At 44.2% G+C, this 12,012-nt stretch overlaps 1 protein-coding gene and 1 pseudogene across 1 annotated transcript; one reads left to right on the top strand and one right to left on the bottom strand.

Annotated features, from left to right (window-relative positions):
• The first annotated feature begins 668 nt into the window (after window positions 1-668).
• Window positions 669-2,744, top strand: LOC123039025 (protein NINJA homolog 1-like; annotated as a pseudogene).
• Window positions 2,745-3,703: 959 nt separating this feature from the next.
• LOC123040610 (exosome complex component RRP41 homolog) lies at window positions 3,704-7,046 on the bottom strand. The gene is made up of 10 exons (XM_044463403.1): window positions 6,841-7,046; window positions 6,651-6,758; window positions 6,066-6,107; window positions 5,921-5,988; window positions 5,185-5,263; window positions 5,058-5,094; window positions 4,647-4,763; window positions 4,468-4,553; window positions 4,211-4,300; window positions 3,704-4,045 (listed from the first exon to the last, which is right to left on the bottom strand). Exons 1-10 carry the CDS (start codon window positions 6,895-6,897, stop codon window positions 4,001-4,003), a joined length of 729 nt encoding a protein of 242 aa, XP_044319338.1. The 5' UTR covers window positions 6,898-7,046; the 3' UTR covers window positions 3,704-4,000.
• Window positions 7,047-12,012: the final 4,966 nt, after the last annotated feature.

Genomic DNA, 12,012 nt, shown 5'->3' with positions numbered 1-12,012 from the left:
TTTAGAACCAAAATTTCTGATTGACAATACTAGCCCCGGTCTCTTCAATATCAACACTGATATTGTTGTTTAATATACTCTCACCAACTGAAGATTGGCTGCCTGGGATGCCACTGCCTCCAGATGCCATGTCGGTGTGCCACTCCCTAGCCAACACAGCAGCAACATCTGTAGGTCAGCAGGAGTATTATACAGCAAAGTATAGTGGTGACTTTGGACCGCAGCGAGGCGAATCCAGGCAGAGGCGTGCTCGTGCTATCGCCCAGTTGCTCTTGATCCAATCTGCTGCCCTGGTCAATTGAGCGAATAAAGAGGGAGAGAGAGAGCTGGTTGGTTGGTTTAGGACTGGGTATGTACTGGGCTTACCGTGTCCCGACATCCCGGCAGTGTGCCGATGGCCGTATCGTCTACCCGGGTCACTCTGGGGATACGTGTATCTGGCGTATCGGCTGCGTATTGTATTGGTGCTTCATAGACGTTTAGTATCTTTTCTTATGATGGATTGCTATGTTTTTGTGCTTCTATATACACTTACTTCTTTATTGTCATGGACAGACATGATGGCATACCCTTACTATAATATTGTTACATTGCAGATATGACTACCTAAATGGGATAATTATAACTCGAGGCAGTCTAGTGTTATATGCTAAAGAATCAGGTTTTAACCATACGATCACCAGAAACTAGAAACAGAGGATGGCCTTGAGCTTAGTTTGGGCCTCTCTTTGGGTGGTGGGTCTTCTGGGAAGTCTAAGGCAAGAGATGCTTCTCTAGAGCCTAAGGCAGAACCTCAAGTGGAAGAGAGAAGTAGAAAAGGTGTCTTGCAACCTCCCGACGCTCCTTTTGCGCATTACTATCAAGCAACTGCTGAGAACCGGGAACACAGTAGCAAGCAGAGGTAGAGCCCTGCTACCCCGTCGTCTGGGAACTTCTGGGGACAGAACGGGGGCTCCTCTGCTCTAGTGGCAGATGGATCCAGTGAACTAATGGCCCACCAATCTCAGCTTCCCCAGTATCAAGAGGGGCGAACTCCAAATAATATTGGAAATAATTCCGAGAAAAACATGCCAGTCTCAAGTAAAAGAAAGTTGCTTTTTGAAGAGACAAGTTTTCAGAAGAAGCATCATTCTGCTGCTGACCAGCCTGACGCATTCAGTAAGAGCTCTGAAGGAGGTGTGAAAAATGCACCAATTTCAATTAGCACATATGATGGTTCAACCAGTGAAAATGAGGATGTTGCAGAATTGAAAGCAGAAGGCTCAAACTCTTGGTTGGTTGCACAGCGTGAAGACAATGCCAAGGGCTATGTGGTAAATAGAGGATCTGATATAAAGAGATCCAGTGATGATGCTACAGGTGGATTTCAAGGAAAGAGGCAAACCGAGCTTTTTAGGTAGTGAATCTAGCTTTGGAAAGTTGTCGCATGGAAATCCCTTACAAGCATCAAATGTAGTGACCGCGCGATATCAAGGCCAGACTTAGGTTCAGCACCCCTATGCATAACTAATGCATCCAATTTTCCTCCAATGTATACAGTGCAATTGAGGCCACCCGTAAACAATGGACTAGCTGTCCAGACGATGGGTGGTGCGTCCCAGGTTTCTTTTGGTTACCCAACAGGTCAGGTACCAATACTTGAAACGAGCTCTTCATGGGCATTTGGTACTCCGCCTCAGGCTATTTCTTCCTTTGCTGCAAAGCAAGCCGAATGAGCAGGAGCCAAACAAGCTGATGATGGAAAGAAACCTCAAGGTTAGTTCACCTCGTAATACTCTACTTATGTGCAAATAAAGAGGAAAAGGTTATGTTGCTACGGTACTCTAATATATGCCATAAAATGACTCCTATATGTGTCTACCTCTCTAAATGACATCTCTATTTGTTAGGTTAGGTAAGAACACTGAGTTGAAATACTTGGTCTGGATATTTCAGTGAAGAGTTTTAGTCTACTGTCCAGTCCCAAATGTCCTTGTTTATTAGTTTCTCCTTTAGTTTGGTATGATGGAAGCAATCTGGAGGTGTGTAGTTAGCTCATCTAATTCAGAACCACTTTAATTACTACTCCCTCCGATCCAAAATAAGTGTCGCAGTTTTGAACTAAGGTTAGTTCAACCTTAGTTCAACACTTCGATATTTACTATGGTTCAGATGGAGTATCTGTGAGCAGTACAGTCACTTCTTGATATGCAAGTGCTTTCTTGTAATCTAGCAAGGTAAAATGAACATGGTTGAAAAGTAATTCCTCATTAAGCTTCTTGTGCGCACAGATATACCTTTTGTTCGTTTAAAATTTGGAAAGTTTATCGTTTCCCTTTCTCTTCTGTATGAACTGCAGAGGCTGGCATGTCCTCCTCTGCTCTTTTGGAGGATGGTAGGGTTGTCGAGAAGGTATTGCCTCTCATGGGCTGGGGCTCTGGTATAAGGCCGGGCATCGCCCCGAACGTCAAATTCTGAGGGTCCGGATCATACCCTGATCTTCCCTGGGTATCCACAACCGGGATTGGACCAAATGGCAGGACCATATCGGGCGTAACATACAACTTCGGCAAAAACGAAGTGAAGATCGTGTGTGCTTGCCATGGCACACACATGACGCCTGAGGAGTTCATGCGACACGCTAGCATGGACGCCATGAGCCAGGAGAATAATGCTACAATGTCGGCGTTTCCTGTCAGGAATCAAGCAGCCTCAGCCCAAAGCTAATTCGGTGGCATGCGTGCCGGTTTCATAGTGTGCTTGCTTTTCCCTTTGTGTCCATATCATCAGTTCAGTATATTGTTGCTCTGTTGATTCAAACCTTATTGATATACATTATGTAGAGATGTGTCATGTTGTAACTTTGGCTCCATTGTTGTGAACGAAACTGACGTATTTATTATAGCTCCTTTTGTTTTTTCATGGCAGAATAATACTCCCTCTGTTTTCATTTAATCCGTATATTAGGTTTGTCTAAAGTCAAATTTTATATAATTTCAACAAGTTTGTAGAAAAATATAACATATACACAACCAAATCAATACCACTTAATTCATCATTGCATATATTTTCACATCATATAACTAATGTTATTGTAAATGTTCATATTGTTTTCTACAAACTTGATCACACTTTATAAAGTTTGACTTAAGTCAAAGCTAATATGCATGGAGTACATAAAAAATGGAGGTACTATTTGACTACAGCCAGCAAAATGGTGTGCTCGAGCTGCGTTGCCATTTGGTGATGATGCAGGCAGAATGATAGCAGCATACATATGCTTTCTTCTATAAGCGTTTTTCAGTCAAACAAATTTTCACCTTCCATCATAAATGAGGTACTTCCTCCGTCTAGGTGCATAAAAGTCATCTTAGATTGTGCACCGCAACCAAGGTGGAGGGAAAGTCTAGGTGCATAAGTCATCTTAGGTTATGCACCGCAACCAAGGCGGAGGGAAAAACAAAAGAACTTAATTTTTATTTGCTAATTAATAGCACGGTATGTAATGAACTGACCACTGCATATCGTGTTTGGTAGTCTCAAGTCATTAAAAGAATACACACCCCACATCTCTTATTGGTCGATTCCTTTATTCATGCCAAAAACAATAAAGGAGGTGCGAATTAATGCACTGCGCCTAAGTGTTTTGGGAGTATTTGGTTTTCGTAAGGTGACTTATACATCTAGACGGAGGGAGTAGAAATGCTTTCACAACATGTCAACCTGGGGATGTATGTACCTTAGTTAAATTTGCACCATGTTAAAACATTTTCAAAAGTACAACATGGATACCAAGTTCAACATCAAAGTTTTACATAATCAAGATGTCATCTCCTGCGCGCTACAGCATGTACGTTAGGAGGGAAAATGATGGTCCAGCTATCTTTGACAGGTTCAGTGTCATTTTTTTCTCTCAATGCTAGCTCTGCTAGGCAGATAAGCCATCAATCAGCGTTACACAACAGACCCGCCTTCAAGTGCCACAGGCTCTCGTTCAATAGCCTCCACCTGCTAGGTTTAACTAGCCTCGCTGACACTCCAGCTGCTTCGTGTTCTCCAATAGCACCTATTTCAGCATCACAACACAACCAATCAGCATTCAGGTTTCATACAATGGGAAAATCATTGGTGTACACAACAATAAGGTTTCAGTGTGCCCAATGGTAGGATGACAAGTTTGGGGAAGATGTAATTGAGCAAGGGCGGCCGAGGATAAGGAACGGTTCTTAACCTCTCGGATGTAGGTTGCGATGGCTTTGCACCCTTCAGTTGCAAGGTCCATCACAGTCTCAAATGTATCCATTGGTAGTTTCGCGTCCATCTGAAAATCATCTTTTGAGCATTAGTGTTACTGTGAATGAATGATGTCGTGCAGCAAACTAAGCACATAAGAAATGTGTCGCATCAGAAAGTTTGTGTTGCAGATGAGGCACGGGCTAGGGAGACCCTGAAATTTGGAGCAATCAAAGTTTATGATAGTTCTGTAACCTGCAGAAGAGTCACTTTGTCCATCTTTGCAAGAATGCCAACAGTGACATCCGCGCCTCCAGCGCTGTCTTCTATATAATTCAGATCTGAAATAACATATTAGAATGGTTGAGGGCCTCTTTGTCTGAGATGATTCTTTGCTTTGTCATAGATGTGAGAACAGAAAATAGGCCCCCTACCAAGCAAAGGAGTAGAACACAGATACCCAGCACTGCAAGAAGTGACTATGTCTCGCATTGGAATCCCAGCATCTGCAAGTGCTAGAGTTGCAGCATTGATGCATGCAGACCTGGTTCCTGTTAGACACGCAGTCATGATCAAGATAGAAACTTGTGCCATATTTACTACCACTAATGCTACAATCATTTCGAAGTAGACAAAAATAACACTATGCCATAGCGGGATTGGGTAATGGAAACAAGAAAATGCATGTTTATTATGTAAAATATTTACACAGCCTCTGGACAAAAAAGTAGGCTTGTGTCATGTGCCTTTGGTTTGGCAAGGAAATGAAGTAGGTTCTACAAATAGTTATAGAAGTGCATGCAGATTAGAGATGGATCTGAAATATTCAAAGACAGTGCACTTACCACCATCAGCTTGAAGAACTTGGACAAATATGTCAATCTATAAATAAACACAGTAAGCATTCAAAGTGGGTCCTGTTTATAATTTAGGATAGAGGTTTCTTGCAACTCGACTTGTTAGATGACTCACCTGTGAGTGTGGCATTAAATGTGTTAATATGCTTGCCTCCATTGTTTGTCGAATAACAAGAGAAATTTCTGTTGATCGCCTGTCACAAAGTTATAGATTCACCATATTACTATATAGTTGTGCAGGAATTGAAAAATTAAGTAGACTACAACTGACATGAATCAACTAAGTTATACATTAGCACTGTCTGTTTTATTTTCACATGAGGAAGTTTCTGAACTTCTACTTTAATTCCATTGCAACATTTGGTCACATTACTGGCCCAAAAAGCTCTTGAGATGACACCCACCCTTAGTTTTGAGGACCTTTCCCCTTTAAGAACAACTCAGACACAATTCAAAAATAACAGTCCCCAACACAGACAACAATAATGAAAATACTGAAATGAATAAACTAAGCTATACATTAGCACTGTCTGTTTCATTTCACACGAGGAAATTCCTGAACTTCTACTTTAATGGCATTGCAATATTTGGTCACCTTACCGGCCCAAAAAGCTCTCAACATGATCCCATTAAGAAAAAAATCAGACATAATTCAAAAGTACAATCCCCAATACAGAAAATGATAATGACAACGGAAATATTAGAAGAAACATAACATGGAGAAAATGAAGCCTCGAAATAACGATATGAAAACCTGTCAAGTCGAAAGCATGTACTGATAATAAATGAATCCACGATAGTCAGTGGTTAAGTTATTTTCATCAGTTCTTCCTCCTCAAGCTGGAACATACCTGTCACCTTTTGGCTTTCTCCTTCGATCCCCAGTGCTAAATTCTGCCATTCTATACTCACAACGCACCTGCAGACACATTTCTCAGGAGCGCATCCTAACAAGAGAAGCTTTAATACACGGTGCACTTGGGAAAATAAACTTACCAAAGCCTCTTTACTGTTTTGTTGCTGACTCCTGTTTTGGATCTGAATGAGTGAAACAAGCAGATATAAGATTGTGTTTAACGCTGGGATTTGTTAGCCATTCATATTGAGGAATACTGACTGTGACTGGTATGAAAAAACAATATCATAGCTACACATGGAAAGCCGCCCTAGGCCCTGTGGAATAACTCCCCATCTTCAACTGGCACAGCTTTCCTAGAACACGTTGCCACTATCAAAACACCAGAAGGATACAATTCTGCCGTAGCATCTCCAACATGAACGACTACTGTGCCATTTCATCACGCACTTTGAGAAAAGTTACTCCATGTAGTTAGTCTTAGCAGCGCACCAACTAGAAAGTAAATCCTTTCATAGACAGTACATGAAACGTGCTGCATGAACTTGGGAAAAGAACCGTTGATAGGCATTCCATCAAACATGTCGTCTGCACTCTCAAAATCACCATCCTGATTCCAAAACTTAACTAAGAACTATGAACTCTCGCTACTCCCTAGCAGACACTGCATCGAACAGTTGGCGTGCAACAGGCTCTGGTCGAGCAAGACGGGGGACATGGACTACCTCTCGGGGCCCGTAGACAGCGGCGATGACCCTGGTGTTGCCCATCTCGAAGAGCGCCGAGCCGTCGGCCCTGGAGACGACGCCGACCTCGCCCTTGAGCTGCCGCATCTGCGAGACACCGGCCGCCAAGAATCAGAGTCATCCGAGCGTGAAGCAGAGGAAGGCGAGGCAGGGAGGAGAGGGGCGTGACCTCGTTGGGGCGGCGGCCGTCGACGCGGAAGCCCGTGAGAGGGTTGACGTACTCCATGGTGGGACTGTTTTGCCCCCTCCACTCCCGCTTCTAGCTCCGCGCGGGCGGCGGCGGCGGCGAGGGCTCTGCTGCAGGTTGATACAGAGGGTTGGTTCGTAAACTTTTGCAACGGTTCGAGAGAGAGGGGCTCGCTCGGTTCTGTGCCCGGGCCGTGGGTGGGTCAGCGTGAATCGATTTCCTGGGCGGTGGCAATTTGTCGTAAATACGAGGAACTCCAGATTCCGTTCATTTGCGAAGCTCGGTTTTCCTTCCTACACAAAAATGCACTACGGCCCATCGTTTTTCGAAATCCTAATTAAGGCTGGTTGTAACGGAGAGTATCATATACTAGTATCATGCATATGATACTAGCGTATGATACTACCTCCCTAATGCATAGTATCATACTTCCTCCCTTCCGAAATATAAGTCTTTCTAGTGATTCCATTAGGTGGACTATATACGGAGCAAAATGAATGAATCTATACTTAAAATGCATCTATATACATCCGTATGTGGTTCATGGTGTAATCTCTACAAAGACTTATATTTAGGAATGGAGGAAGTATATTAGTATCATGTAGTACTCTATTTATTGCCATGCATGACACAAAGTAATATAGCATTTAATATGATACGGTATCATGATATGATACTACACCCTCTTTTTCTTCATTTAATGCTATGACACCTCATCAAAATTGCCTAGTTGGCATGTATGATACTAGCTATGATACTACCATTACAACCAGCCTGAATACTCCTTGCGGAGATCACTCCAACTTTCCCCGGTTGCGACAAGTGGCGCGCTACATGTGCGCCACTTGTCGCAACATGAGAGTTTTCCCTTTTTTCGTAGATCCGTTTATTCAAAATGTTTTATCTCTTAAATCGTGTGTTCAAATCTTGAACCGCATTCGCCTTTGGATTCCTCGCGCCGAGATCTTCAAAACTAGATCCTATGTTGATAGGTTTTGACGAACTTTTTTTTAATGAAAAAAACCGATGAAAAAACTGGACGAAAAAACCGAACCGGAAGCACGGGTTTTTCCTTTTCGAAAGAGGCACGCCCGTGCCTCCGACGAAATCACAATCGTGCCTCTCGCGGAAGCAAAACCGCGCCTCTCGCGAAAGAAAAAAAACAGAAAATGTGTTTTTTTCGTTTTCGAGGAGGCACGACCGTGACTCTCGCGAAAGCACAACCGTATCTCTCGCGGAAGCAAAACCGTGCCTCTCGCGAAAGAAAAAAATAAAAACTGTGTTTTTTTTCGTTTCCAAGAGGCACGACCGTGACTCTCATGAAAGCACAACCGTGCCTCTCGCGGAAGCAAAACCGTGTATCTCGCGAAAGGGGAAAAAAACAGAAAACACGTTTTTTTTCGTTTCCAAGAGGCACGTGCCTCTTGCGAAAACAAAACCGTGACTCTCGCGAAAAAAAATGCGTTTTTTTGCGCAAATTTTTTTTTAAAATTTTTTTGTCGAAAAGCTAGGAAAGACCGGTGGAAAACCAAAACGTCAAAAAAACCTTTAAAAGCCAAAAACGCGTGCGGAAAAATTAAAAAAAATCCGAAGGAAGTGCCGAAAGCGCGACACATGGCGAATGGCTGAGAACGCGTCAAGTGGCGCTGATCGTTGCGAGGCCCCCGAAGGAGCGCTCATTAATTAGTTGCTCCCCTCGTTTTCTATCTGGAGTTTGTGAAGCTGAGAGCTGGAAAGGTTCAGAAGAGGCCCTGAGTGGGAACCGGCTCCTTACGACGACCATTCACCCAACGGAGTTCCTCACCCAACCCATCTACCCAGCCATTCTGGCGCCAAAACACACCTCGGTATCGTCTTCTGGCGCCAAAACACAGAACGGAGCACTGTGAGCCCGCGCAGGCGGCCGATGCGGCGGAGCTCACGCTCCTCCTCTCAAAGCGCGCGAGCACGCACCGGCAGCGTGCTTCTCCCTTTGGGGCCGGTCACAAGAACTCCCCCGTCACATACCCTTGATAATACTCTCCTCTGACAACTGTGGGGACGAGAAAGCTCGCCGCCGGGGGTGCGCTCCTACTTCATTGCTCATCCGATGGAGAATCAGACCAGCACCGATTTGAACAAGACTGGTGAAGAGGGACAATGAAGGAGCCAATGCCATCAAACGTTTGCCTGCTCATTGCACTACGAGTTGAATCCAGAGCACGAGTCCAGAGAGAGACTACCTAGAAACAAAATAACTACATCGATGTTAGTTCAAGCAAGCGAGGTATACAATACACTCCTAGCATATTTGAAAGTTTTTATAAACAGAGTATGTGAGATGTATAGCAGCCAGTAGTAAAGTACTGGATTGTGGATCTGAAGTGCACTGGCGGATCCTCTTGGAGACCATACTGGGCCATGGCCCGGTCTATCAAAAGTGCAAAAAATAATTAGCAGCATATGCCCATGTGATCCATTCCATCCGAATTGTTTATCTGGGCCAGATAGCAAGTGTCATCAACTCTCTCCTTGCTCTTTTGTGGGTCATCGATGTTGGTGTTGGGCAATGCCGAGTGACAGAGACGGTGCAGGCAATGCACTAGCAAGCTACGCCCAATACCAACCTCCAAATTTCAAAAAAGAAACTTCAAATTACTCCGATTCTCAGGGGAAAAAAAACACCCAGCGTTCAAATTCTTTTGACTCTAAAAAAAAGATCCTTCCCTGGTCTCAAATTCTTTTGACTCTACAAATAAAGTCTGAAAGACCGTGTATTTATTTGTGCTTGATTATCTTTGCTTCGCATTTTAAATGTCGGCCCCTCCTATATATTTTGTGTCATGCTCCGCCTCTGCTGAAGTGGCAGTTGGTAGCCTTTGCAGAGATCAAATATTTGAATGCACGCACGGTGATTGGTAATTCGTTGGAACACCCCCCTCCTGAGCCTGACTAGGCCTCCTGGCGCCTATGTGGACTGTGGCCTGCGTTTTCTGTATGTAGGGCTTGTTGTGCTGTGCCCTCAGCTGAGACCCTTTGTTGTACTATTTTGGCTCTTGTGGACCTCCGTGTGTGTGTGTTTGGTGTGTGTTGGATCTTGTTGGATGCTTATTGGGCGGTTGGCTTTATAATATAAAGCGGGGCGAAAGCCTTTTTCGATAATCCGTTGGAACAAACAGTCACATGTAGTCGTGGCCGAAGCAGTCACGTTTCGTCCCTGTCCGGCGACCGCGGCGATGCTCAGTGAAATCCTACGGTGAGTCTCTCCTTCGTTGATTTGCATTATATGTGTTGCTGGTCTACATCAGGCAGCAGTAATTTCATGATTTAGATAAAATTAGTTAGGTCGGTAATTTCTTCTTTTATCCCCGCGTACAGGTATTGCAAATTAGTCATGATGCATTGGTTGTATTATTTAGAAATAATTTTTCATAAATTGTGTTTGTATTTGTATAGTCATGAAGATGAAAACGGTATATTTTTGTCTATAAATAACACATTTGATTTTCTAGGTAGTCAAGAACCGGAATTTATAAAAAATATAGAAATGTAACCTATTTGCATTGCCCCACTGATTGTAAGATATATCAAAAGCATTCAATATATCAACGATGTTAACTATTTTTTCTGGTTATGGTCTCTTGGCCCCCCTATGGTCAAATCCTGGCTCCGTCCCTGGGAAGGATCCAAATTGTAAACACACGAACATAGACAAACAAAGACTGGAACCATGTGTATCCATCGAGACAAATGCCGATCAAATCCCATAAGATCCGCTGGAGACAAATCTCCACATGCCCTCCGACGATGCTAGAAACACCACCAAAATGGGGGCTAGGTAGGGATTGTTGGAAATATGCCCTATAGGCAATAATAAAATGGTTATTATTATATTTCCTTGTTCATGATAATTGTATATTGTTCATGTTATAATTGTATTAATCGGAAACCGTAATACATGTGTGAATACATAGACCACACCATGTCCCTAGTGAGCCTCTAGTTGACTAGCTCGTTGATCAATAGATGGTCATGGTTTCCTGACTATGGACATTAGATGTCATTTTGATAACGGGATCACATCATTAGGAGAATGATGTGATGGACAAGATCCAATCATAAGCATAGCACAAGATCGTGTAGTTCGTTTGCTAGAGCTTTTCTAATGTCAAGTATCATTTCCTTAAACCATGAGATTGTGTAACTCCCGGATACCGTAGGAGTGCTTTGGGTGTACCAAATGTCACAACGTAACTAGGTGACTATAAAGGTGCTCTATAGGTATCTCCGAAAGTGTCTGTTGGGTTGGCACGAATCAAGACTGGGATTCATCACTGTGTATGATGGAGAGGTATCTCTGGGCCCACTCGGTAATGCATCATCATAATGAGCTCAATGTGACCAAGTGGTTGGTTACGGGATCATGCATTACGGAACGAGTAAAGTGAATCGCCGGTAACAAGATTGAACAAGGTATTGGGATACCGACGATCGAATCTCGGGCAAGTAACGTACCGATTGACAAAGGGAATTGTATACGGGATTACTTGAATCCTCGACATCGTGGTTCATCCAATGAGATCATCGTGGAACATGTGGGAGCCAACATGGGTATCCAGATCCCGCTGTTGGTTATTGGCCGGAGAGTTGTCTCGGTCATGTCTGCGTGATACCCAAACCCGTAAGGTCTACACACTTAAGGTTCGATAATGCTAGGGTTATAAGGAAGATTTGTATGTGATTACCGAATGTTGTTCGGAGTCCCGGATGAGATCTCGGACGTCACGAGGAGTTCCGGAATGGTTCCTAGGTGAAGATTTATATATGGGAAGTTGTCATATGGTCACCGGAAATATTCGAGGGCATACCGGTATTGTACCGAGGCCACCGGAGGGGTTCCGAGGGTTCACCGGGAGGGGCCACCTGTCCCGGAGGACCTCGTGGGCTGTAGAGGGAAGGGAACCAGCCCCTAAGATGGCTGCGCGCCACCCCCCCCCCTTGGGCCCATGCGCCTAGGGTTGTGGAGGAAACCCTAAAGGGGGCGCCCCCCTTGCTTGGGGGGCAAGCCCCCTCCCCTTGGCCGCCGCCCCCCCCCCCTCTAGATATCATCTAGAGGGGGCCGGCCCCCTTCCCCCTTCTCCCTATAAATAGAGGGGTGAGGGGAGGGCTGCTACA

Source organism: Triticum aestivum, chromosome 2B (assembly GCF_018294505.1).
Source record: "Triticum aestivum cultivar Chinese Spring chromosome 2B, IWGSC CS RefSeq v2.1, whole genome shotgun sequence".
Taxonomy (NCBI): Eukaryota; Viridiplantae; Streptophyta; class Magnoliopsida; order Poales; family Poaceae; genus Triticum; species Triticum aestivum.
The sequence above is the reverse complement of the archived record's forward strand: the minus strand, read 5'-3'. Positions and strand labels throughout refer to the sequence as shown.